The sequence below is a fragment of the Pristis pectinata genome, chromosome 34 (assembly GCF_009764475.1).
Source record: "Pristis pectinata isolate sPriPec2 chromosome 34, sPriPec2.1.pri, whole genome shotgun sequence".
Lineage (NCBI taxonomy): Eukaryota > Metazoa > Chordata > Chondrichthyes > Rhinopristiformes > Pristidae > Pristis > Pristis pectinata.
Window position 1 is genome coordinate 13,132,984 of NC_067438.1, and position 27,412 is coordinate 13,160,395.

The 27,412-nt window shown below is 51.0% G+C and overlaps 1 protein-coding gene across 9 annotated transcripts; it reads right to left on the reverse strand.

Annotated features, from left to right (window-relative positions):
• Nucleotides 1-535: 535 nt before the first annotated feature.
• On the reverse strand, nt 536-25,330 carry LOC127586102 (zinc finger protein ZFP2-like). Of its 9 annotated transcripts, XM_052043930.1 has the most exons (4): nt 21,877-22,608; nt 16,163-16,330; nt 9,195-9,277; nt 536-3,313 (listed from the first exon to the last, which is right to left on the reverse strand). In XM_052043930.1, exon 4 carries the CDS (start codon nt 3,185-3,187, stop codon nt 2,117-2,119), a length of 1,071 nt encoding a protein of 356 aa, XP_051899890.1. In that variant the 5' UTR covers nt 3,188-3,313; nt 9,195-9,277; nt 16,163-16,330; nt 21,877-22,608; the 3' UTR covers nt 536-2,116. The 9 variants fall into 9 exon arrangements, with proteins under 9 accessions (XP_051899890.1, XP_051899885.1, XP_051899886.1 ...); XM_052043925.1 differs by lacking the exons at nt 16,163-16,330; nt 21,877-22,608 and adding an exon at nt 24,797-25,330; XM_052043926.1 differs by lacking the exon at nt 16,163-16,330.
• Between the last annotated feature and the right edge of the window lie 2,082 nt (nt 25,331-27,412).

The following is a 27,412-nucleotide window of genomic DNA, read 5'->3' on the forward strand; positions in this document are numbered from 1 at the left end:
CAACCATTGGCTACCCATTCACATCAATCCCATTTTTCTATTCTCTCTACATTCCCATCAACTCGCCCCAGATTCTACCCCTCACCTACACCCAGAGGGTAATTTACAGCAGCCAATTAACCCACCCGTGTCTCTGGGATGTGGGAGGAAACCGGAGCAGCCGGGGGGGGGGTGGGGGGGTGGGGAACCCACGCGGTCACAGGGAGAATGTGCAAGCTCCACACACACACAGACAGTGCCGGAGGTCGGGATCGAACCCGGGTCTCTGGCACTGCGAGACGGGACCTCTACTAGCTGCGCCACTGTGCCGCCTGTTGGTGAGCACTGTGTTTAGTCTCCTTTTGGATTGTGGGTGTCACTGAGAGGGTCAGCATTTATTGCCCACCATGAGCTGCCCCGACAAGGTGGTGGGGAAACCACCAGCTACTTTGCAGCAGAGGTTTTGTCGACTTTAGTATACCTCCCCACCCACCCATTGTGAAAATGTGGGAAAATAAATCCTCACAAGCTACACAGTTTGGAATAAAGCCAAATATCAAATTTACTGCACAGTATAAATGCATACAGAAATAAGCAGGTAAGCAACACAATCATTTACCAACATCAATATTTAAAGCATTTCTAAAACCAAAACAATCACGGGGAACTTCTCTCCTGTTAGTGGAATGACACAGATACATACTCTAAACCTCTAGAAAATGTTACATTACATTGAATATTAGTTGGGCAAAGTCTCCAAACTGATCTGGTGCCTCTATATTCTCTGAGGTAAACTCAGATTCCTCAAGGGACGTTCTCATTGTATACACCTGCCTTGTCAGTAGTGAACTAGCTGCTTCTCTGAAGGATACCCCTTGACAAGGCCTGTGAGCAGGAATGAGCCCTCTTCCTTGGTGTTATGGGGTGGACGTGTGTTGTGTTCAAACCCCCACTTCGTTTGTTTTCAATGATTATGGGGAGGGGTCGTGTTCCCCTCATACCCCCAATTCCCACTCATTCCTGTCCTATCAGAAGCATCTCAGCACTGTAAACTTCCAAAGGACCAGTCTAACAATTGCAACATGGGTGTGTTTGCCACAACTGAAAGAAAGAAAGGCATTCCTCCAAAAGACACACACCAAAACAGCCTTTACAGCAAAATAATGCAAATTCTCTACACAGAAAGCTCTGCTTAGAAGTCAGTTCCCCATTGGATAGATTGAGATATGTCCACCATAACTACAGTAGCTACACAATTTCAACAGACCAATTAAACTTGAAGATGTCATCGACTCTGATGAAACGTCAGATACGTTAACTCTGTTTCTCTCTCTCTCCACGGACGCTGTCTGGCTAGTTGAGTGTTTCTGCTTTAATTTCAGTTTTACAGCAACTGCCTTATTTTGCTTTTGGACATTCACTTTAAAAGTGGAAAGTTTGAAAGTGAAATCTTTCGGCGGTTAGGCTGTGGAGTTCTGGGTCACAAGATCTTCATTGACGTGAAGTAAATGGGGGGATTGTACCTCTGTGATGAATGATTCTCGCCTTCGTTCTCCCCATGTGTCTGTGTGGGTTTCCTCCGGGTGCTCTGGTTTCCTCCCACATTCCAAAGATGTACGGGTTAGGAAGTTGTGGGCATGCTATGTTGGCGCCGGAGGCGTGGTGACATTTGCCGGCTGCCCCCAGAAACTCTACGCAAAAGGTCCATTTCACTGTGTGTTTCGAATGTACATGTGACTAATAAAGATATCTTATCTTACATATTCCAGACTCTGGCCCACAATAGCCACAGTTTAACCCCCGGAACGGATACGATTAAGGTGACAGACATGAAGCCAATACTGTAACTGACATTCCTGTTCGCAATAGTTTCTGCGTGGATCCTTTGAGTGTGGATACGCTGATAGATTATAAACAGAGCATCAGCCGGACAGTTTGGTAAGACTCATTTCACCCCGTTCAACCCACCCTGCCTGTGTTGGCTCTGAGTTATCTAGTTATCTCTGGTCCTCCTCCTCTTCCCCCCCTTCCCCCCGAAACCCACAAGTCTTCCTTTCCTCAAAGAGTACATCCAGTTCCCTTTTGAAAGCCCTGTCGAGTTTGCTCTTTTTGGGCAAGGCATTCCAAATCTTTGCCTTTAGGTACTCTTGCTCTCGCTGTGGGTACCTGAAGGAAGGGCCGGGGGTTTCTCTCCTGCGTGGGTGCGCCTGTGTATCTCCAGGGAGGAGGAGTAGGTGAAGCAGTTGTGGCAGAATTCGCACTGGAACCGCCGCTCACCGGTGTGGGTGTGCTGGTGTTTGAGAAGGTCCGCCAGCTGGGTGAAGCCCTTGTTGCAGAACTCGCATTTTAGCGGTTTGTCCCTCGTTGGGACGCACTGGTGCTTGAGGAAGTAGGAGGAGCTGAGGAAGGCCTTGTCGCAGGCCTCGCACCGGAAGGGCCTCTCTCCCGTGTGGATGCGCCGGTGGATCGCCAGGTAGGACGAGCTGCAGAAGTCCCTGTCACAGGTCTCGCAGCGGAAGGGCCGCTCGCCGGTGTGGATGCGCTGGTGGGTCCGGAGGTAGGAGAGGTTGCAGAACACCTTGCCGCAGGTCTCGCAGTGGAAGGGCTTCTCCCGGGCGTGCGTCCGCCGGTGGATCCGGAGGTAGGACCGTCTGCCGAAGGCCATGCCGCAGGTCTCGCAGCCGAAGGGCCGCTCGCCGGTGTGGATGCGCTGGTGCACCACCAGGTAGGCGGCGCTGCAGAAGTCCTTGCCGCACATCTCGCAGTGGAAGGACCGCTCGCCCTTGGGGGCACACCTGTGCCCCCCCAGCCCAGCCGGTGTGGCGAACGCCCTGCCGCATGCCCCGCACTTGAAGCCCTCGCCGGCAGCAGTGTGGCTGCGCCGGTGCTGTGCCAGCTGCGACTGCTCGGGGAAGGCCCGGCCGCACGCCTTGCAGCGGAAGGGCTGCTCGCCGGTGTGCAGGCGCCAGTGCCGGAGCAGGCCGGAGGCCTGGGCGAAGGCCCTCTCGCACACCTTGCACCGGAAGAGGCGCTCGCCGGTGTGTACGTGCCGGTGCTTCACCAGGCTGGAGGAGCGGCTGAAGCCCTTGGCGCAGACCTCACACTTGAAAGGCCGCTCGCCGGTGTGCATCCGCAGGTGGTCCCCCAGGTCGGAGGGCCGGGCGAAGGTCCAGCCGCACAGCTCGCACTTGTAAGGCTTCTTCCCCATCGGGACGGCGTGCTGCGGGCAAACAGGAAGGGGTCGGTGAACGGCGCCGGCGGGATGCCTTCGTCGCCTGGGGCTTCAGGCAGGCGCGGAGTCCAGCCCCGTTGACTCTCCTTCCCCTAACGCAGTCTGCAAAACAAGAATGGCAGCAGGAAACCACGCGTCAATTGTAGCTCGATATATTAGTGCAGGGAAGCAGGCCCTTCGGCCCGACTTGTCCGTGCCAACCGAGGTGCCCAGCCGAGCCGGCCCCATCCGCGAACCAGAGGGACGGCACCTCATTTTCGCACGTTGAGGAACCAGGGACCGCAGTTGCCGGAATCTGGAGCGACATGCAAGGGAGCTGGGGGGGGAACTCAGTGGGTCGGGCAGCGTCCGTGGAGGGAGATGGACGGTCGACGTTTCCGAGTCGGGAACCCTTCGGCAGGACGCTGGATCCTCCCGGCTTCTGGTGACCGCTCCCCCTCCGTCCCTCTCCTCTTTTCTCCCTCCTCCTGACCCACCCGGCTCCCCCCATCACCCTCCCTCTCTTCTCTCCCCCACCCCTTCCGTCTGCCCGTCACCCACACACCCCTCCCGCTGGCTCCCCTCCCCACCTCCCTCCCTTTATTCCACGCTCCACCTTCTTCTCCCACCTTTAGCCCTTTGTCACCTCCCACTCTCCCATCTGCCGATCACCCCACCACCCCCCCCCTCACCTGGATCCACCTATCACCTGCCAGCTCCTACTCAACCCTTTCCCTCCACCTTTTTAGACTGGCTACCTCTTCTCCATCATTCAGTTCAGGTGAAGGGTCTCGACCCGAAACGTCGACTGTCCATTTCCCTCCACGGACGCTGCCCGACCCGCTGAGTCCCTCTGGCATTTTGTGTTTTGCTCCAGATTCCAGCATCTGCGGTCCTGCGTCCCCATTTGCTTGTGTTTGGCCCATATCCCTCGAAACTGCTCACAGCTTCCACCTCCTTCCTGGTCACGGACAATTCTGGTCGCCCCATTACAGGAAGGATGTGGTGGTGGGGGTGTTGGTTTGGAGGGGGGGGGGTGGGGGGTGGTGCAGAAGAGGTTCACCAGGATGCTGTCCGGATTAGAGGGTATGAGCTATGAGGAGAGGTTGGACAAACCTGGGTTGTTTTCTCTGGAGCAGCTCAGGGGAGACCGGATAGAAGTTTATAAAATTATGAGAGGCATAGATATACAGCCAGTATCTTTCTCCCAAGGGTAGAAATGTCAAGTACTAGAGGCCATGCATTTAAGGTGAGAGGGGGAAAGTTTAAAGATGTGCGGGGCAGGTTTTTATTTTTACACGGAGAGTGGTGGGTGCCTGGGGGTGTAGTGGAAGCAAACACGATAGTGGCATTTAAGAGGCTGTTAGATAAACACATGAATATACGGGGAATGGAAGGATACGGATCAGGTGCAGGCAGAAGAGAGTTAGTTTGATTTGGCATCATGTTTAGCACAGACATTGTGGGCCAAAGGGCCTTTTCCTGTGCTGTACTGTTCTATGTTAAACCTTTCCTCTCTCTGTTTTTTAAATGCTGTTATTGTACCTACCTCAACCACTTCCTCTGGTAGCTTGTTCTATATACGGACCACCCTCTGGGTGTAGAGGTTGCCCCTCAAGCGCTTTTTAAATGTTTCCCCTCTTGCCTTAAACCTTATGCCCTCTAGTTCTTTATTCCCCAACTCTGGGAGGGAAGAGACTTCACCCTATCTATGCCCATCATGAATTTATACATCTCTGTAAGATTACCCCTCATTCTCCTGCACTCTAAGGAATAAAGTCCTAGCCTGCCCAACCTCTCTATAACTCAGTCCCTCAAGTCCTGGCAACAGGACTCATTTGAAGACACAAGAGGCTGTAGTTGCCGGAAATCTGGAGCAACAAACAAACTGCTGGAGGATCTGCGAAGGGAAATGGACGGTTGATGTTTCTGGTCGAGACCCTTCATCTGGACTGACAAATAGAGGGGAGGGAGCTGGTATAAAGAGCTGGAGGGAAGGGGTGGAGCAAGAGCTGGCAGGTGATAGGTGGATCCAGGTGAGGAGGGATGATAGGAGAGGAGGTCCTATCCGGATGTATCACGGCTTGGTATGGCAACTGCTCTGCTCAGGACCATAAGAAACTGCAGAGAGTTGTGGACACAGCCCAGCGCATCACGGAAACCAGCCTCCCCTCCATGGACTCCATCTTTACCTCTCGCTGCCGTGGTGAAGCAGCCAGAATAATCAAAGACCCCACCCACCCGGGGCATTCTCTCTCCTCTCCTCTTTTATCGGGTAGAAGATACAGGAGCTTGAGGGCACGTACCACCAAGCTCAAGGACAGCTTCTATCCCACAGAGATAAGACTATTGAACGGTCCCCTTATACAATGAGATGGACCCTGACCTCACAATCTATCTTGTGACCTTGTACCTTACTGCACTGCACTTCCTCTGTAGCTGTGACACTTTACTCTGTAATTGTTTATTGTTTTTACCTGTACTACCTCAATGCACTCTGTACTAACTCAATGTAACTGCACTGTGCAATGAACTGACCTGTACGATCGGTATGCAAGACAAGTTTTTTAATGTATCTCGGTACGTGACAATAATAAACCAATACCAATAGGCAGGTGGAGGAGGGGGGAGGGGGAAAGGCGACAGAGGCCGAGAGGTGGTATGTGGAGGTGACAGAGGGCTGTGGATGGTGGGATCTGATAGGCGAGGAAGGTGGAGCGTGGAACCAAATGAGGGAGGTGGGGGGGGGGGGCGCGGGGATGGGGACCCCGTGGGAGGTGTGTGTGGGTGATGGGCAGATAGAGTGGGTGGAGGAGGGGAAAGAAACAGGGTGATGGGGGACTGGGAGGGAGGTGCAGGAGGAACAAGAAAAGGGACAGAAGGGGAGCGGGTCGATGGTCAGCATGGACTCGATGGGCCAAAGGGCCTATTTCCGCACTGCACGTCTCTAAGAAAGGCAGGAGCCTGTGCTGTACATCTGTGACTGCTCCAATTCTAACCGGTCACTGCTGAACAGGAGGCAGCAACGTCACGGGATGCTCTCTCCCAACATCTGGGCGTGCTCTTCCCCCCAACAGTTGCCTCTCTGGTTTCCCCTTTCTCCCCAGATCGGACCCCTGTCAGTGAACAATCCTCGGTGTCCTGAGGCTGTTGGGAAAATGAGCCGCAGAGTCACACAGCACGGAAACAGGCCCTTCAGCCCACTGAGTCCGTGCCGACCATCAACCACCCATTTACACTGATCCAATTTTATTCTCACCACACTCTCAACTCCCCCCGGATCCCACCACTCACTGACACAGTAGGGACAATTTACACTGGATTAACCTGCATGTCTTTGGGACGTGGGAGGAAACCGGAGCACCCGGGGGAAACCCACACGATCACAGGGAGAACATGCAAACTCCACACACACACACACACACACACACACACACACACACACACACACACACAGTGCCGGAGGTTGGGATCGAACCTGGTTCTCTGGGGCTGTGATGTAGCGGCTCTACCTGTTGAGCCTCTGTGCTGTCCGTAAAGGACATCCTTGGCAGGGAGTACACCTCAAGCTCCTCCACTCTCTCTGTCCATATTAATCATCTGCTCTGAATGAAAAGTGTGTCAACGTCTCAGAGGATCTGTCCTGGGCCCAACACATTGATGCAATCATGAAGAAGGCATTCCAGCAGCTCTACTACGTTAGGAGTTTGAGGAGACTCGGTATGTCACCAACGACTCTTGCAAGTTTCTACAGATGTACGGTGGAGAGCATTCTGACTGGTTGCATCACCACCTGGTATGGAGGCTCCAATGCGCAGGATCGAAAGAGACTGCAGAGGGTTGTAGACTCAGCCAGCTCCATCACAGGCACAACCCTCCCCACCATCGAGACCATCTTCAAGAGGCAGTGCCTCAAGAAGGTGGCATCCAACATTAAGGACCCTCACCACCCAGGACATGCCCCCTTCTCGTTACTACCATCGGGGAGGAGGTACAGGAGCCTGAAGACCCACACTCAATGTTTCAGGAACAGCTTCTTCCCCTCCACCATCAGATTTCTGAATGGTCCATGAACCCAACCTCGTTATTCCTCTTTTGCACTATTTATTTATTTTTGTAACTTATAGTAATTTTTATGCCTTGCACTGTACTGCTGCCGCAAAACAACACATTTCACGACATATGTCAGTGATAATAAACCTGATTCTGATGAAGGATTCGAGTTGCCTTCCTACAGGCACCAATAAGATTCATGTCCCAGATTCCACTTTGGTTCCACCCAAGTGCTACGGACTCTGTCTTTAGCCGTTGTGGCTATTTCGCTCCTCCACCACTGAGCAACCCATGTCTGGGATTGGGTGGTCAAGTACAGTGTTGCCCAAAAATAATTATATGCAAATTACAGCACAGAAAGAGGCCAATTGGCATGAATGGTCCACGGCAGCCAGGAAACTGCTCACAAACCTCCTGTCACCCTTCAAACCCAGTCAGCCTCTGTCCCTCTCTCTCGCAAATCTTAGCTGCCTTTCAGTCATAGAGCAATACAGCGTGCATATAGGCTGAAAGACCATCTTCCATGACACAAATCACTAATAGTAGCTATTTGTGACCTTTACAGCAGATGAGCCCAGTCCCTGCCTCAGTGCCCCACTGATCTCCTCCTGCCCCCTCCCTCTGTTAATTCTACGCTTGACCAGTCCAGGGTTCACCTGTCTGGTTTCCCTCACGTTACCTGCCATAAACCTGGGGTCACCCACAACCCTGGAGGCCTCACCTGCATCAGCTCCCATTTGCCTGCCATCCCTAAGTCTCCTTGGCACCAGTGGGTCCTTAAGAACCATAGAGCAATACAGCACGGATACAGGCCTTCGGCCCAACCAATGCATGCTGACCATGGTGCCCATCCAACTAGTCCCAATTTCCTGCGTTCGGCCCATATCCCTCCAAGCCCCACCCCTCCATGTGCCTATCCAAGTGCTTCTTAAATGATACTGTTGTACCTGCCTCACCCACTTCCTCTGGCAGCTCCTTCCATAAACTCACCACCCTCTGAGTGAAAAAGTTGCCCCTCAAGTCCCTTTTAAATCTTTCCCCTCTCACCCTAACCCGATGCCCCCTAGCTTTGGACTCCCCTACCCTGGGGAAAAGACTGTTACCGTCCACCTTATCTACGCCTCTCATGATTTTAAACACCTCTATAAGATTGCCCCTCATTCTCCTACATTCCAAGGAATAAAGTCCTAGCCTGGCCAACCTCTCCCTGTAACTCAGGCCTTCTAGTCCTGGCACGGTAGTGTAGCAGTTAGCGTAACGCTATTACAGCACAAGCGACCTGGGTTCAATTCAAGCCACTGTCTGTAAGGAGTTTGTATGTTCTCCCCATATCTGCATGGGTTTCCTCCCACATTCCAAAGACGTATGGGTTGTTAGGAAGTTGTGGGCGTGCTATGTTGGTGCCAGAAGCGTGGTGACACTTGCGGGCTGCCCCCAGAACACTCTATGCATAAGATGCATTTCACTGTGTGTTTCGATGTACGTGTGACCGATAATCTTATCTTAACATCCTCGTAAGTCTTCTCTGTACTCTTTCCTGTCTGGCCAAGTTTTGGGTGACCAAAACGATATGTAAATAGAGTCACAGAGTCGAGAAACAGACCCTTTGGCCCACCGAGTCAGCACTGGCCATGAAGCAGCCATTTACAGTAACCCTTCACTAATCCCATTCTATGCCACTTACTACATCTGCTTGTGTTGGGGAGTTCCAGCTTCTACACACTCCAGGTGCGAGCATTTTTCCTCATTCCTACCTGGATTTTATTGATGACTTGTACTTCTGATCTCTGGTGGGGGACTACTCAGACAAGTGAATACATCGCATTGGCTACCATTTCTAAAGAATAAATGCAGGTAAATGGGAACGGTAGGGTTGGATGGTGACCATGGAGACGATGGGCCTGTTTCCGCACCGTATGACTCTGTCTCTATCTGTTCACCTCACACATACCTTCCTTTGTTGAAGAGCCCTGGTTTCTCGGATCTTCCGACAGTTACGATCTCACAGTCCTGCTCTTCTACGCGAATCTTATACTGTTGCACAACATGGAGATCACAATTAGTCACAGGAGTTGAAGATGCAAAAAAGCTGCGGATGCTGGAAAATTAAAATAAAAACAGCACATGCTGGAAACACTCAGCAGGTCAGGCAGCAGCTGTGGAGAAAGAAGCAGACCTGGTGTAACAGCTCACATCAGTCCCCTCACTTTTCTACAGGAGCTCCCTCATTTTCTCCCCGGGTAGTCTACAACCTAATGGTGTGAACGTTGAGTTTTCCTATACCAGGTAATCCTCTCTTCCCGCTTCTCTCCCCCGTTCTCCCTCTGGTCCCCTGATTTTAATTCCCTTTCCCACACCCCCACCACCCATTTTCATCCCCTCCCAGCTTCATCTGCACACTACGCACACATTTCACCCACCGGCTCTCCCCTCTCCTCCATCTGCTCCTGGTTCCATCTGCGCAACATCTCTCCCCCAGTGGTTCCCATCACCACCTTCCTTTGGTAGCCCTTAGTGTTCCTGCTAATCACAATCTCCACCTTCACCCTCCCCTGGCCCCTCACGGCTCCATCTTCCTCTTTGTTTTATATCTGCCTCCATCTATCGTCCACCTGCCAGCTCCACCCTTTTCCCATTATTGAGCGATCCAGTACCAGAGGGCATGCATTTAAGGTGAGAGGGGGTAGGTTCAGAACAGACGTGAGGGGGTAGGTTTTTTTACTGAGAGAGTGGTGGATGCCTGGAATGCATTGCCTGATAGGGTGGTGGAGGCAAATACATTGGGGGCTTTTAAGAGGGGCTTGGATGGGCACACGAATGAGAGGAAAATAGAGGGATATGGGCATTCTGTAGGTAGGAGGGAATAGATATGTCGGCACAACATTTTAGGCCGAAGGGCCTGTTCTGTGCTGTACTGTTCTATGTTCCACCCCTTCCCTTCCGAAACCTAGCTCAAACTGTCCATCATCCAAACCCCGCCCCTGCCACATTGTTCCACCAATCACCTCTGGCTCTTTCTCACTGCTCCCTCTCACTCTCTATACCTCTCAGTCCTGATGCAGGGTTTCAACCTGAAACGTTGACAATTCCTTCCCCCCTCCCACAGATGCTGCTCGATCCGCTGAGTTCCTCCAGCATTTTGTGTGGTGCTCCAGATTCCAACATCTGCAGTCTCAGGTGTCTCCAGATGCTGCCTGACCTGGTGAGTATTTAGAGCATTTGCCATTGTTACAACCATGCACAGTACTCCTAACTATGGGAATAACCATGGTCCTATGCAAGTTCAGCATCTTTTTCTTGAGAAATGAACACATGATCTGTATTACTCCAGCTTTGTTTAACCTACTTTGCAATGCTGAATGATTTGCAAACGTGTATCTCACTCCTCTCCATTACCTTGACTCATTTTTCAAGATATATGTGCGTTCCTTAACTCCCACCAATAATATGACCCATTTCGGAATTTAATTTGTTGTTGAACCAAGACCTAATATTGTTATCGATATTAATTACACTCACCAACCACGCAACTTCCACAAATTTTGAAACTGTATTTCCAAATCATTCATCTTAAAAGTTTCAAATAACTACCTGTGCTACGTCCCTGTTAGAGGGTCCCTGTTACAGCATGGAAATAGGCCTTTTGGCCCATCAAGTCCATGCCAACCATTCACTACCCATTTACACCAATCCTACATTAATCCCATCTTTTTATTCTCCCCCCATTCTCATCCCCCCCCCCCCCAGATTCTACCCCTCACCCTCAAACCAGGGGCAATTTACAACAGCAAATTAACCCACTAACTCACCCATCTTTGGGATGTGGGAGGAAACCGGAGCATAGAACATAGAACAGTACAGCACAGGAACAGGCCCTTCAGCCCACAATGTTGCACTGAACCAATTACATTAGTAATAAAATGCCCAACTAAACTAAACCCTTCTGCCGACACAATGTCCATATCCTACCATTTCCCTCACATTCATGTGCCTATCTAAGAGCTTCTTGAATGCCCCTATCATATTTGCCTTCACCACCACCCCAGGCACCCACCACAGAGGAGACCCAGGTGGTCACAGGGAGAACATGCAAACTCAGACAGCGCCGGGGGTCAGGATCGAACCCGGGTCTCTGGAGCTGTGAGGCAGTGACTCTACTAGTGTGTTGCCCTAGTAGGGGTTCGGATTAGATGTGCTAAATTTAATGTTCCTACACTTAGGGACTAAAAATTGGTATTCCCATAAGTTTCTTTGGATTTATTGTACTTTTCCTATTGTGGCGAAGCTGATCTCTGTGCCTTACGTGATCTTATGGGTGTTCACACTTCAGCAACGAGATTTAAATTGCATTGCATTAGGCAACACTCATTGTAATCCGAGATAAAGGTTGAAGTTGCTTTGTTAGATTAGAGCTTGCTTCCTGTTCTTACTGCTTACACAGAACCATCATAACTACATGGGACAAACAATGACTAAACACGTGAACAATATTAAATGGTGTAATTTGCAGAAATTGATAATTTTGACACTATGACCACTTTGCACTAAAATGGACTGTTTTCTTTTGTTCTAATTGTGTTCTTGCTTGTAAAAATTGTGTATGATTTATGTTTAATTTATGTTTTTCTTGTGAATGCTGCTTCCATGATGCTATGTGCCTGTGATGCTGCTGCAAATAAGTTTTTCATTGCTCCTGTGCCTATGACACTAAATTCAATTTCGGCTTTGTTAGCTTTCTGTAGAATGTAAACAATGATCAATTCCGCACTCCAGCACTAACCTGTACAATTAGCCAGCTCCTTACTAAGTGTGCCATGATACTCTCACTATGGAAGTTAGGGTTATAAAAGTTAGACAGCACAGAAACAGGCCGTTTGGTCCAATTCATCCATGCTGACCAAGGTACCTACCTGAGCTTGTTCCATTTGCCTGTGCTTCGCCCTGATCCCTCTAAACCCTTCTTATTCATGTGAAAAACTGGAGGAACTCAGCAGGCCAGGCAGCATCCGTGGAGAAAAGCAGGCGGTCAACGTTATGGGTCAGGACCCTTCTTCAGCCTTTTCTCCACGGATGAGGCCTGGCCTGCTGAGTTCCTCCAGCATCTTGTAGCTTTTTCATCTAGATCCCAGCACCTGCAGTCAAAGGACTCTCTTTCTCATCCATGTACCTGTCCAAATATCTTTTAAATGGTGTAATTGTACCCATCTCTCCCACTTCCTCTGGCAGCTCATTCCATACACCCACCACCCTCTGTGTGAAAAAGTTGCCCCTCAGGTCCCCTTTAAATCTTTCCCCTCTCACCTTAAGCCTATGCCCTTTAGTTTAAGACTCCCCTATCTTGGAAAAAGTCTGTGACCATTCACCTTATCCATGCCCATTATGATTTTATAAACCTCTAAAAGGTCACTCTCAGCCTTGTACACTCGAGGGAAAACAGTCCCGGCCTCTCCATATAAGTGCACCCTTTCCAGCTTACTGAAATCCTTCCTATAGCATGGCGACTGGAACTGCACACAATACTCTAAGTTGCAATCTCACTCCACCTGCCCAAGTAAACAGTTCATTAATTCTCTCTACAGCCACAGCTACTCAATTTGAAAAAGCCAGGCTGCTAACAAGAGCACCTGCAATGCAAAATAGTGTGATCCAAATTACCTTCAGCCAAGGGCAGGTGGCTGGGTAAAATGGTCACAGTGATACACCTCGAACTTCTGCTGCTTGCCTGCAAGTTGGGAAATTTTATCCTTTGAGCGGAACACTGGTCAGAAATCAGTAGAGCTCTAAATGTACAAACAGGACTTTAACGATGGGGGTGGGGGGGGGGGTTGTTGCAATTTCAAGCAGAAACCTCACAACTGTGATAGAGTCGGAGAGAGATACAACACAGAATCTGCTGGAGGAACTCAGCGGGTCGAGCAGCGTCTGTGGGAGGAAAGGAAACGTCGACGTTTCGGGTCAAAACCCTGCATCCGGACTCATTCCTTCCCTCCCACAGATGCTGCCTGACCCGCTGAGTTCCTCCAGCAGGTTGCGTGTTGCTCCAGATTCCAGTGTCTGCTGTATCTTGTGTCTCCACAACATGGAAACAGGCTCTTCAGCCCACCAGGTCTGTGCTGGCTATCAAGCACCCATTTACTCTAATCCATTTTGCACTCCCCACATTTCTATCAACTCCCCCCCAGATTCTACCACACTGGGGGCAATTTAGTGGCCAATTAACCTACCGGCCCACACAGTCACAGGGAGAGCATGCAAACTCCACACAGATAGTGCCCGAGGTCAGGATCGAACTCAGGTCTCTAGCGCCGTGAGGCTGCGGCTCTACCAGCTACGCTACTCTGCCAGCCATATGCTGTGGCTTCCATTGTGTTTCAGATTGCAGCTCGAACAGAAGGGCAAATATGTGCGACTTAGATTTGTTTGCTTGTGGAGTTGGAATCCAACCTCCAGTGCTTACGACTTCCCTCGATGCTCCCCTGACCGACACAGCAAAGAACACTCCCTCCAAAAGAAACATCCAAATACTCAATAGCATGCAAATCTTCCACTCAACCTGCAGCACCTGAACCCACTTCTTAGTGCCATAGAGTTACACAGCATGGAAACAGGCCCTTCGGCCCAACTCGTCCATGCTGACCAAGATGCTAGTTCCATCTGCCAGCGTTTGGCCTGTATCCCTCTAAACCTTTCCCATCCACGTACCTGTCCAAATGCCTTTTAAATGTCATAATCGTAGCTGCCTCTACAGCTTCCTCTGGCAGTTCGTTCCATATACCCACCACCCTGTGTGTGTGAAAAGTTTCCCCTTTGTTCCCCTTTAAATCTTTCCTCTCGCACCTTAAACCAATGCCCTAGTTTTAGACTCTGGGGAAAGGACTGTGATCATCCACCTTATCTATGCTCCTCATGATTTTTTTTACACCTCTATAAGGTCATCCTTCAGCCTCCTTCGCTCCAAGGAAAACAGTCCCAGCCTATCCAGCCTCTCCTTATAACTCAAGCCCTCCAGTCCCAGTAACAACCATGTGAATCTTTACTGCACCCTTTTTTGTTTGAAGCTTGCTGCATCCTTCCTACAGCTGTCTGGCCCAGGAGGGAGAGCCCAGTTTCGGGTCCCGGCTATGTTCACGCTGTGTCTGCATGCCTGTGATCAGGGGTTAAAACCGAGCCCCAGATCTGAGAGGGCAGTAATGTCTGATTGAGAACTCCAAGTCAGTGGGGATCACTGTGCACTGGGGATTATCTTGTTGTTACTATACGATCGTTGGCACATGCTGTGATGTGTTGTCTCTGCAGCCTTGCAAGGTTAATAAATAAAACTGACAAAAGGATAAATCTCGGCCCACTTTTGCTTCAAAATATTCCAGAAAAGAAAATTATTGAAAACCTTAACCCCTCATATCAGACAAGATGTAATAAAGATGTAATACAGCATGGAAACAGGCCCTTTGGCCCACCGAGTCTGTGCCAACCATTTACACTCATCCCATTTAATTCTCCCCACATTCCCATCAACACCCCTCCCACCCCAGATTCTACCACTTACCCACACACTAGGATAAATTTACAGCGACCAATTAACCTCCTAATCCTTATATCTTTGGGATGTGGGAGGAAACCGGAGCACCCGGGGGAAACACACGCAGTCACAGGGAGAACGTGCAAACCCCACACACACACACAACACCGGAGGTCAGGATTGAACCGGGGTCTCCGGCGCTGTGAGGGAGTGGGTCTACCCGCTGGGTCACTGTGTACCCCCACTGCCCCCCACTCCACCCCCCTGAATATTCCCCTGGCATTAAACTTCACAGACAGTGCCGGAGGTCAGGATCGAACCCAGGCCTCTGGAACCATGAGACAGCGGCTCTACCCACTGCACCACAGCTGAATTGTTGTTCTCTAGGTGGATTCTGATGCCTTATGATGCTGTTTTGTCATAGAGAGCAGAGAGACAGCCCCTTCAGCCCACTGAATCCACCCTGGCCAAGCACCTACACTAATTACACTCGTCCCATTTTATTCTCCCCACATTTCCATCGAGTGGCCACACCACTCACTGACTTACCAGCGTGCCACTGGGATGTGGAAGGAAACAAGAGCACCCGGGGGAAACCCATGGGGTCACAGGGAGAACGGGCAAACTCCACACAGACGGTGCCGGAGGTTGGGATCGAACCCGGGTCTCTGGCGCTATGAGGGAGTGGCCCTACCCGCTGCGCCACTGGGCTGCCCTTCCTGTCTTTGCTTGGAATATTCCCCAGGGAATAAACTTCACCTACCTTCAAAAAAGTAGTGGAGACACAACAGATTGCAGATGCTGGAATCCGGAGCAACACCCAATCTGCCAGAGGAGCTCAGCAGGTCCTGCAGCACCTGTGGGATTGGGGGACAGGAACTGTCGATGTTTCGGGTCGAGACCCTGCAACAGGATCTGATGCACGAGTGTCCAATGCAGCGCTTCGACCCGAAACGCTGACAATTCCCACACCCCACCGTGCCCCACACACCCAACCACATTCCCCCACCCCACCTGCTGCTGACAATTCCCACCCCCACACCCCACCAACAATTCCCACAGCCCCCTCACCACCCTCACACCCCTTCACCACCCCCACCCCACAGCCCCCCCTCACCACCCCCACACCCCTTCACCACCCCCTCCCCACAGCCCACCTCACCACCCCCACCCTCCCTCACCACCCTGCAGCCCCCCTCACCACCCCCACACCACAGCCCCCCTCACCACCCAGCCCCCACCACAACCCCCCTCCCCCGCCCAGATGCTGCTCGACCCGCTGAGTTCCCCCAGCAGACTGTTCGTTGCTTTAGCTAAAGCCGCCTGCACTGACAGCGGAGAACGGTGGAAACACTCAGCAGCCCAGGCAGCCTCTGTGGAGAGAGATGCACGGAGCTGACCTTTGTCTGACACTCATGAAGCCCGGATCACGTTGGACTAAAAAAAATCTGAAGCCCATTGCAGCCGTCAAGGGCTCTGGGGGCAATGCATGCCCCTCCCCAGCTGCTCCGAGAGACCCACATCACACCTGCTCCCTTCCGTCCAACAACCTCCATCAACAAAGCAGCCTGCAGATAAATAAAAAGGGAATGCATCCGGCTTTCTGCAGCACACTCACTCGGCCCGGTGTGTCTCAGAGACCTGGCCCTCTCCCACAGCAGCAGCAGCAGCAGCAGCAGCGACACCGCCGCTGACCCCCACAACACTCACGATCAATGCATCTCCCCACCCCCGCGGTCTCAGCCTCACCGTCTCCGCTCCAGTCACTGGCACAGGAAGAGAGGCCGCCGCTGCAACTGGGCGGTTCCTTACTGATTGGCACGACAGACAGCCAATGGAGGCCGGGGGAAACGTCGATCTGCCCTCGCCCAGAGGTGTCAATCACCCAGCCGAGCCCTGCAGCGGCTGCATCGCTGGGCGAGCTTCTCGGCTGCGGGGAACCGATGCATTGAAGGTTTTTGGGGGGCCAGCGATGGTCGACCCCAGCACTTGCAGCCAAACGTGCATGGGTGCTTGGTGGTCGGGAGGGATCCGTATCCTCTGAAAAATGTACAGCCTCCAGACAAAGAAAGGCTTAGCATTTTGATCCATTGCTTGTTCCAAATGAAGGAGAGGTGATCGTATTGAAACAGAGGGCGTGAGAGGGTAGATGTTGAGATGGTTTCCCCAGTGGGTATGTCGAAGGAGGGGACATAGTCACTTCTCTCAGTGGATGATGAGTCTCTGGAATTCTCTGTCCTCGAGTTGTGGAGGCCAGAGCATTGTGGGGACTTAAATGGGAGGTGGTTTAAAGTTCAAGTTTCAAGTTTAAGTTTATTGCCCTTAGCAAACGCACCCAGGGTATAAATGCCATTAACATTAGCGTTTTGCAGCAGCAGCACAGTACATTACAGACAGAAGTTGACGTAGGGGTGTAGTAGGTACACTTTTGAAAGACAGAAGAATTGAAGGATAGAGACCTATCGTGAATACAGTCCTGTAGGGAATACAGACCGCAGTGAATGCAGACCCGTAGTGAACGCAGACCCGTAGTGAACACAGACCCGTAGTGAATGCAGACCCGCAGTGAATGCAGACGCACAGTGAATACAGACCCGTAGTGAATGCAGACCCACAGTGAATGCAGACCCGTAGTGAATGCAGACCCACAGTGAATGCAGACCTGCAGTGAATGCAGACGCACAGTGAATGCAGACCCACAGTGAATACAGACCCGCAGTGAATGCAGACGCACAGTGAATGCAGACCTGCAATGAATGCAGACGCACAGTGAATGCAGACCCACAGTGAATAAAGACCCGCAGTGAACACAGACCCGCAGTGAACGCATACCCGCAGTGAATGCAGACCTGTAGTGAACACAGACTTATCGTGAATTGAGGGAACTGACACAGTAGCTGAGATAAGGCCTGGGGCAGATCAGCCATGATCACAGAGACACAAGAGACTGCGGACGCTGGAATCTGGAGCAACAAAAAATCAGCGGCATCTATGCTTATCTCCCTCCAGCAGCCGTCTCCAACCTTCACACTTCCCTCCCCTTGCTCCAACTGCCTACATTTTTTTTTCTCTCTGTCTTCCTCCATCTATCATCCACCTGCCGCTGTCTCCCATCTCCACCACCTCCCCCTCCCCTCCCTGGTGCAACCTGCCCGTCATCTTTCACCCCTCCTCAGTCAACCAATCACTTGGGCGCCCCTCTCACCACTCCCCCTCCCCTCTTTCTACTGCCCATCTCCCCTCTCCACTCTCAGTCCCGATGGCAGGGTTTCAACCCAAAACGTCGACAATTCCTTTCCCCCACAGATGCTGCCCGACCCGCTGAGTTCCTCCAGCAGATTGTGTGTTGCTTCAACCATGATCATATTGAATGGCCGGGGCATGAGCGGCCAAGTGGCCTACCGCTACTATTTTCCCGGATTCTACACATTCATAGGCATATGTAATAGTCGGTGGATCTATGCCATTAAAATTAAAAGTAATTTAAATTGCAATTGCAAAGAGTGATGAGTTAAAAATTTCACACTACAGCAAGGGATGAAGCTTGCTGCGATATTATGAAAAGGAGGGGTCCCAATTTGTTTGCTCGCCCTACAAATTTCACAGAGTCGTAGACTGACGTTGCACAGGGACACAGCTGATGGAGCTATTACGTTGCCAGGTTCGGTCCTGACCTCCGGCACTGTCTGTATGTGGAGTTTGCACGTTCTCCTGTGACTGAATGGGTTCCCCCCCCCCCCCCCGGGTGCTCCAGTTTCCCCCCCCCCCCCCCCCCCAACCACATCCCAAAGACGTGCGGGGTTGGTGGGTTAATTGGCCACTGTAAATTGCCCTCAGTGTGAGGGTGAATGGTAGAACCTGGGGGTTGTTGAAAATGGGAACAGAATGAAAGGTGGTCAATATTCTACCAAATATTGAAAGGCCTGGATAGAGTGGACGTGGAGAGGGTGTTTCCAGTAGTGGGAGAGTCTAGGACCAGAGGGCACAGCCTCAGAATAGAAGGACGTTCCTTTAGAACAGAGATGAGGAGGAATTTCTTCAGCCAGAGGGTGGTGAATCTGTGGAATTCATTGCCACAGAGGGCTGTGGAGGCCACGTCACTGAGTGTGTTTAAAGCGGAGGTTGATAGGTGCTTGATTAGTGAGGGTGTGAACGTTTACAGGGAGAAAGCAGGAGAATGGGGTTGAGAGGGAAAAATAAATCAGCCGTGATTGAATGTTGGAGCAGACTCAATGGGCCGAATGGCCTAATCCTGCTCCTACATCTTATGGAGATAAATGTAAGATTAGTGTAATCATCAGTGCGGACTTGGGGGAGAGGAAGGGCTGCATTCCTCTGTGTGACTCTATTAGATTTCCTGCCCTCCTCCCTCACTCCAAGCCACTCATTCCACATCTCACCCTGTGAAATATCCCCCCATTCAAAATGGGGCATGAAAGGGCGTTCTGTCCTTGAAGTGCCAGTATCTGAGCTGGTAAGGACACATACACACATAATATCACAGCCAGCTCTTCATGGGCACAAGAAGGTGGCATCCATCATTAAGGACCCTCACCATCTGGGACATGCCCTCTTCACGTTACTACCATTGGGGAGGAGGTACAGGAGCCTGAAGACCTACACTCAATGGCTTCTTCACCATCAGATTTCTCAGCGGTCCGTGAACCCATGAACACTATCTCGTTATTCATCTCTTACACAACCTATTTATTTTAGTAACTTATAGTAATTTTTATGCCTTGCACTGTACTATTGCCGCAGAACAACAAGCTTCACAACATATGTCAGTGATAATAAACCTGATTCTGATAACAGTATGACAATAAATTAGGAGATGTTGTTAACAGTGAAGAAGGTTATCGTAGATTACAGGGGGATCTTGATCAGTCAGGGAAGTGGGCTGAGGAGTGGCAAATGGATTTCAATACAGATAAGTGTGAGGTGATGCTTTTTGGAAAGTCAGACCACTGTAGGACTTATACCCTGAATAGTACCAGAGAGTGTAATGGAACAGAGGGACCTTGGAGTACAAGTACATAGTTCACTGAAAGTGGTGTCAGAGGTAGACAGGGTGGTGAAAAAGGCTTTTAGCACACTGGTCTTTATCAGTCAAGGCACTGAGTATAGGAGTCGGGACATTATGTTGCAGTTGTATAAGGTGTAGATGAAGCCACACTTGGTGTACTGAGTACAGTTTTGGTCACACTGTTATAGGAAAGACGTGGTTAAACTGGAAAGAGTGCAGAGAAGATTTATGAGGATGTTGCCAGGACTAGAAGGCCTGAGTTATAGGGAGAGGTTGGCCAGGCGAGGTCTTGGAACGTAGGAGAATGAGGGGCAACCCTATAGAAGTGTTTGAAGTTATGAGAGGCATAGATAAGGTGGACAGTAACAGTCTTTTCCCCAGGGTAGGGGAGTCCAAAACTAGGGGGCATTGGTTTAGGGTGAGAGGGGAAAGATTTAATAGGGACTTGAGGGGCAACTTTTTCACCCAGAGGGTGGAGAGTATATGGAATGAGCTGCCAGAGGAAGTGGTTGAGGCAGGTGCTATATTATAATTTAAGAAGCACTTGGAGGGGTGGGGCTTGGAGGGATATGGTCTGAACGCAGGAAACTGGGATGCTAGATGGGCACTGTGGTCGGCATGGACTGATTGGGCCGAAGGGCCTGTATCCATGCTGTATTGCTCTATGGTTCTAAGGACTCAATAACCCATTAGTGCCAAGGAGGCTTAGGGATGGCAGGCAAATGGGAGCTGATGCAGGTGAGGCCTCCAGGTTTGTGGGTGACCCCCAAGTTTATGGCAGGTAACGTGAAGGAATCCAGACAGGTGAACCCTGGACTGGTCAAGCGTAGAGTTAACAGAGGGAGGGGGCAGGAGGAGATCAGTGGGGCACTGAGGCAGGGACTGGGCTCATCAGCTATAAAGGTCACAAATAGCTACTATTAGTGATTTCCGTACTTGTGTCATAGAAGGTGGTCTTTCAGCCCATCGAATTCATGCTGACTCACAGAGCTATCCTATTCCCCCACTAATGTTATCTGTAACCTACTCTCCCATCTTCCCATCAAACCCCCCACCCCCCCAGATTCTACCACTCACCCACACACTGGGGGCAATTCACAGCAGCCAATTAACCCACAGACCCGCACGTCTTTGGGATGTGGGAGGAAACCAGAGCACCCGGGGGGAAACCCACTGGGACACAGGGAGAACGTGCAAACTCCAGACAGAGCCTGTCAGGGTCAAACCTGAAGACCCACACTCAGCAGTTCAGGAACAGCTTCTTCCCCTCCGCCATCAGATTTCTGAATGGTCCATGAACTCCAAATCATTATTCCTCTTTTGCACTATTTATTTTTGTAACTTATAGTAATTTTTAAGTCTTGCACTGTACTGCTGCCGCAAAACAACAAACTTCATTACATATATCAGTGATAATAAACCTGATTCTGATTCTGTGGTTGCTGAGGATCTGTGAAGAGGCAGCGCTACCAGTTGCCCATGGTGATGGGATTGCAAACCGACTGCTCATATTGTCTGCAGAGGAGGGAAGGTCAGTGGGTTGGGAATGGAGTTTGTGGTTGGAAACAAAGACACATTAAGTAGTTCGCAGAATTTCCCACGCATCCAATGCTGGATATTGGACTCAGTTTGACAATTTGGAGACTTGTGTTTACCGGATACTAAAAACACCTACAGGGAGAGGTTTTATTTTTATATCCTTCCTGTCACGACTTCAAGGCACCCAGAGCCCTTTGTAGCAAGTTAAGACACTGTTGTACCACAGGAGGCATTTTGTACATAGCAAGCTCCCACAATAACAGGGCGACGTGACATCATCTTTTAGCAGTGATGCCCGTTGGTTGATGAACATTGGCCGAAGAATAACTCTCCTGAAAGCTGGAGCAGCGGAACAGCCCCCGACGGTATGGCTTTAGTTTACTGGGGCTTATTTCCACACACCCTCCAACACACCGGGGCCCACTTCCCACACTCCCTCTGACACACCGGGACCCCGCTTCCCACACTCCCTCTGACACACCCGGAACCCCGGTACACACACTCCTTTGAACCTCACGGGTTACTGTCCCTTGCTCCGGTTAAACTTACCGGGTTTACTGGAAAATGTGTTATGATTCTGTACCGAGTTACTTGTAAAGAGAAGTGACTTAATATGTCCTGGGGTATTATTTGGAATAACATCCGATAAAGTCTGAACAATCTGGCAGCTCTGCACCACTGATGTCTCCAGCGTGCCGGATGAATGGAAAGTTACTGTTGTCTCATCTGAAGCACAACTCCTGCACTCTCCGCCCACAGCACCACAGTGTTTAGACAGCACTGTAACCACTGCTGGGAGGTTTTCACCCACGCTATCCGAATGTAGAGATGCGGATTCCACCACGAACCGGAGGCTGATTTTACTAACCAGCGGGTTAGTAACGTCTCTGAAACTCATGGTTACAGTCATTAAGTTGCAGCTTAAAAATTCAGAGTCATAGATGTCCGTGCCGAGCAAGTTCCCGTCCGTACTAAAAAAAAACAAATTGCTATTTCCCTCCGCAGGCGCGGCCCGATCCTCCAGCCGTTTGATTTTCGCTCCAGATTCCAGCATGTCTTGTGTCTCCCGTCGATACTCATCCCGTTTACCAGCACGGTCCGTGTGACATCCTGTACCGTGACCTGTTTGTCCAGGTACTCAGTAAACATTGTGGGAGTCTCTCCCTCCACCAGCCCCTCAGCCAGTGCGGCCCAGATACCACCCACCCTCTGGGGGAAAACTAAATCTGCAGGTCCCCTCTGAACCTCTCCCTACCCCTCACCTTAAACCCACACCCTCTAGTTTTGGACTATGGAGAAACGTTCCCCGTTATCCACGCCTCATAATTTTATCAGCACCCCCCCCCCACCCCATGGAAAACACACCCAGCCTTTCCAGTGTCTCCTCATAACTGAAACGTCCCATCCCAGGTGAATCTACTTAGGAAAGCTCCCCAAAAATTCCAAAAAGCGTGTCGCTGGATAGCTGTGGATTTGCCCCTCTGCTCAGTAGATCGTGAATTATTTTTGTCCTTTCCACCTGAACGACATGGTCACCTGTGGCACTGATCACTTGCTGCTTTCCACCGCAGATATCAATCAGGTATCGGCTGAATCGTGTCGTGGTGAAGGCGAGGAAAGTGGCCACACAGGGAGCGAGGCAGGCGTGTGGAACGCTGGCCGCTGCATTGGGCAGAAGAACTGGGAGGTCGCGTTACAATGGTACAAAACGTTGGTTAGACCACGCAGAGTATTGTGCGCGGTTCTGTTCACCGCTCTGTGGGGAAGGATGTGATTGAAGAGGGTTGTTGCCTGGATTGAAGGGCTTGAGTTATAGAGGCTGGGGCTGTTTTAAAGATTTTTTTAGATATTTATTTATTAGTCACATGTACATCGAAACACACCGTGAAATGCGTCTTTTTTTGGGTTAGAGTGTATGTTCTGGGGGGCAGCCCGCAAGGGTCGCCACTCTTCCAACAGAGCCAACATAGCATGCCCAAAACTTCCTAACCCGTACGTTTTTGGAATATGAGAGGAAACCGGAGCACCCGGGGGAAACCCACGCAGACACACGGGGAGAACGTACAGACTCCTTACAGACAGCGGCTGGAATTGAAACCGGGTCGCTAGCGCCGTAAAAGTGTTACGCTGACCGCTACACTACAGTTTTCCCTGGAGCGGAGGAGGCTGAGGGGTGACCTGATAGAGGTTTATAGAATTATGAAGGACATGGATAGGGTAGGTGGTTGCAGTCTTTTCCCCCGGTTAGGGGAGTCCAAAACTACAGGTGAAAGAGGAAAGATTTAAAGGGCAGGTTTTTCACACAGAGGGTGGTGGGTGTGTGGAACGGGCTGCCGGTGGAAGTGGGAGAGGCGGGTACAGTTACAATTTTTCAAAGACATTGAGACGGGTGCATGGACAAACACAGGAATATGGGATTAGCTGAGATGGGAATCTTGGTCAGCATTGAGGAGCTGGGCCGAAGGGTCCGTTAGCGAGTTGTATCATACTGTGAGCCCATGAAAAGAAGCAGGAATTTGTCATTCAACCCCGGTTCCCACACTCAGAGTGGGCCCCAGTTCCCACACCCTCTGACACACACGGACCCCGTTTCCCACACTCCCTCTAACACCCCCGGACCCCGGTTCCCACACTCACTCTAACACCCGGGGCCCCAGTTCCCACACTCCCTCTGACACACCCGGACCCCGGTTCCCACACTCCCTCTGACACACCCGGACCCCGGTTCCCACACTCCCTCTAACACCTCGGGACCCCGGTTCACACACTCCCTTTAACACTCCGGGACCCCGGTTCCCACACTCCCTCTGACACACCGGGACCCCGGTTCCCACACTCCCTTTAACACTCCGGGACCCCGGTTCCCACACTCCCTCTGACACACGGTGGTGCCAGTTCCCACACTCCCTCTGACACACCCGGACCCCGGTTCCCACACTCCCTCTGACACACCCGGACCCCGGTTCCCACACTCCCTCTAACACACCGGGACCCCGGTTCCCACACTCCCTCTGACACTCCGGGACTGGATTCTGAAGCGAAAAACAAAGTTCTGGGGGAACTCAACGGATCAGGCAGCACCTGCGGGGGGATGGGGGGAGGTGAGGGGGTGAGGGGGGGGGGGAATGGAGAACAGCCTTTTCTTTAGGCGGTATCCTGCTCGACACGGACATCTATGACTCTGTTCTTAAACTGCCATTGAATGACTGTAACCATGAACGTCAGAGATCTGCTCTGCCACAGATTGGTTCAGGAAACAGATTTTCTTTGACATGATGGCCAGGTTCCTACAGCAACATCTTGCTTTCTCCGAAGAGCAGCGTTCGCCAAAAGACAACTCCCAGCCAACACTAACTGACCGTGTCACCCAGACAGCCTACGGGCGGATTCATCAACCTCGTTTAGCAGCACATGAAACGTTCCGCATCCAACCCTGGTTTCAGTGAAGGCTTTGCACGATGAATTTTACCTTCCGTCGCCCGCTGCTGGAAGTTCGGACTCTCTGCAGAACCAGGCGCTGTCTTTTGTTGTGAAGCGACCTCCCCGCCCGCCCACAAACACCTCTCCTATGTGCCTTGCGGCTGAGGTCCTGCACTCAGCGGCAGCTCGGTTCCCTCTCGTCACTCTCCAGGCACGACAGCGGCGGCAACCCTGTGTCCGACCCGATCACCCAGGGGAAGTGTATCCCCAAAGGTTCGTTGCGGGAATTCTCAGCTCCAACACGTCTTGGCGCCAAGGGACAGCATCCTGAGGCCAAAGCAGAATGTCCAGGGAGCCAATTCCGAGAAAAGTGCCAAGAACCAGCGACCCGGGTTCAATTCCGGCCGCTGTCTGTAAGGAGTTTGTATGTTCTTCCTGTGTCTGCGTGGGTTTCCTCCGGGTGCTCCGGTTTCCTCCCACATTCCACAGACGTACAGGTTAGGAAGTTGTGGGCGTGCTATGTTGGCGCCGGAAGCGTGGCGACACTTGCGGGCTGCCCCCAGAACACTACGCAAAAAGATGCATTTCACTGTATATTTCGATGTACATGTGACTAATAAAGATACCTTGTCTTTAATGAAATCCCAAACGCATGGTGGTAGGAGCAGGTTCACACAGCGTATAAAATCTCGGAGTAAACATCTCAGAGGATCTATCCTGGGCCCAACACTGATGCAATCACGAAGAAGGCACGCCAGCAGCTCTACTTCATTAGGGACGTGAGGAGATTCGGTACGTCACCAAAGACTCTTACAAATTTCTACAGATGTACAGTGGGGAGCATTCTGACTGGTTGCATCACTGCCTGGTACGGCGGGTCCAATGCACAAGATCACAAGAGACTGCAGAGGGTCGCAGACTCAGCCAGCTCCATCACAGGCAGAACCCTCCCCGCCATCGAGGACGTCTTCAAGAGGCGGTGCCTCAAGAAGGTGGCATCCATCACTAAGGACCCTCACCATCTGACATGCCCTCTTCTCGTTACTACCATTGGGGAGGAGGTACAGGAGCCTGAAGACCCACACCCAATAATTCAGAAACAGCTTCTTCCCCTCCACCATCAGATTTCTGAATGGTCCATGAACCCAACCTCGTTATTCCTCTTTTGCACTATTTATTTATTTTTGTAACTTATAATAATTTTATGTTATTGCACTGTATTGCTGCCACAAAACAACAAGTTTTGCCTCATATAAATCAGTGATAATAAATCTGATTCTGAAATCTTGAATATTTATAAACCAATCCCATTTTGCTTCAGCCACTCGACTGATACAGTTACAGGATAGGATCATTGAATGGATACAACACAGAAGGAAGCTACTTGGACCCTCTCTCTATGCCAGCTCTCCGTGGAGCAATCCAGTTATTCCCATTCTCCCCTTCTTTCCCTGTGGTGGAACTATACAGTGAATGGTAGGGCCCTGGGTTAGGGTTAGGGTTAGGGTTAGGAGTGGCCACACTCACCATACCTGATAGGGTACGGGTCTGAGCCCCACATCTCAGCCTTGAGGGGCCGCACTAGCCATTCCAGCCCACGCATCACCAGCCGTCACATGGACCCTCCCCACACCAAGCCACGGGGCGATATGTTACATGGGGAAATTAATTTGGGGAGTAGTTAATGAGCCGGCATAGACACAATGGACTGAATGGCCTTGGGAAAATATGGAAGTACACCTTTACCTGACACACTCCTCAGGCACGTTGAATTTATTTCACTTATGAGATTCTGAACGTTCCTCAGAATGTGGACAACAATCTGGACCCATTTGCTCTTCACCTCTCCCTGAATGGTCCAATTATCATCTTCCTTACTTATCAGATTCCAGCACTTGTAGCCTTTGTGATCCTGCTTGTCACCCTCCAGCCCTGCCTCCACCTTCCCCCTCCCCTTCCCCAGCCTGGTTCCTTTTGACCTGTCTTCCCATGTCTACTGCTACGTACCAGCAACAATAGAAACACAATGAACCATGTTTAAATGTTAGAATCTATTTATTAATAACTACTTGTAATAATAAGAGAAATAAAAACATTAGATAGACACTGACCCCAAAATACACTCGAAGTGTGTGTGTAGCTAGTTCCCAAACCCCCAAGTCTAGGAACAGTCCTCAAAGTTCAGTTCAGCGAGTCCTAAGGTAGAAAGATGAGCAAAGGCTTCTGAAAACCGCTGTAGAAAGTAGAGAGAATGTAGGGAGAAGGAGTTTACGCAATCCACAAGTTCCACGATGGAATAATACGACGCCTCAATCACCGAAGGTCTCCATTGCTTAATTCCGATGTATCTGCCACACCGAGCCCACTCGATACGTGGCCGCCCACTGCTTTCCAGTACAGGCTAACGACAAAGTGGACTCCACAGATTGCTGCAAAAATCCATACGTGGATTGTATAGTGACAGTCACAGCTATTGTTCTTCATCCATAGATACAGAGACCGGCAGTCAGTGCCACCAACTCTCTCTCTCTCTCTCTCCCTTCGGCCCTCTGAGCAACTGCCACTACACTACTGTTCAGGTGCCTTAAAGGGACACTCACCAAGTAGCAACCTGGCTCGTAATATTACCGCCATTTACCGCCCACCTGCCCCCTGACCAGCCTCC

Excerpts from the sequence above, each read along its gene's own strand:
- LOC127586102 (XM_052043931.1), bottom strand. The coding sequence starts at position 3,187 with ATGGGGAAGAAGCCTTACAAGTGCGAGCTGTGCGGCTGGACCTTCGCC.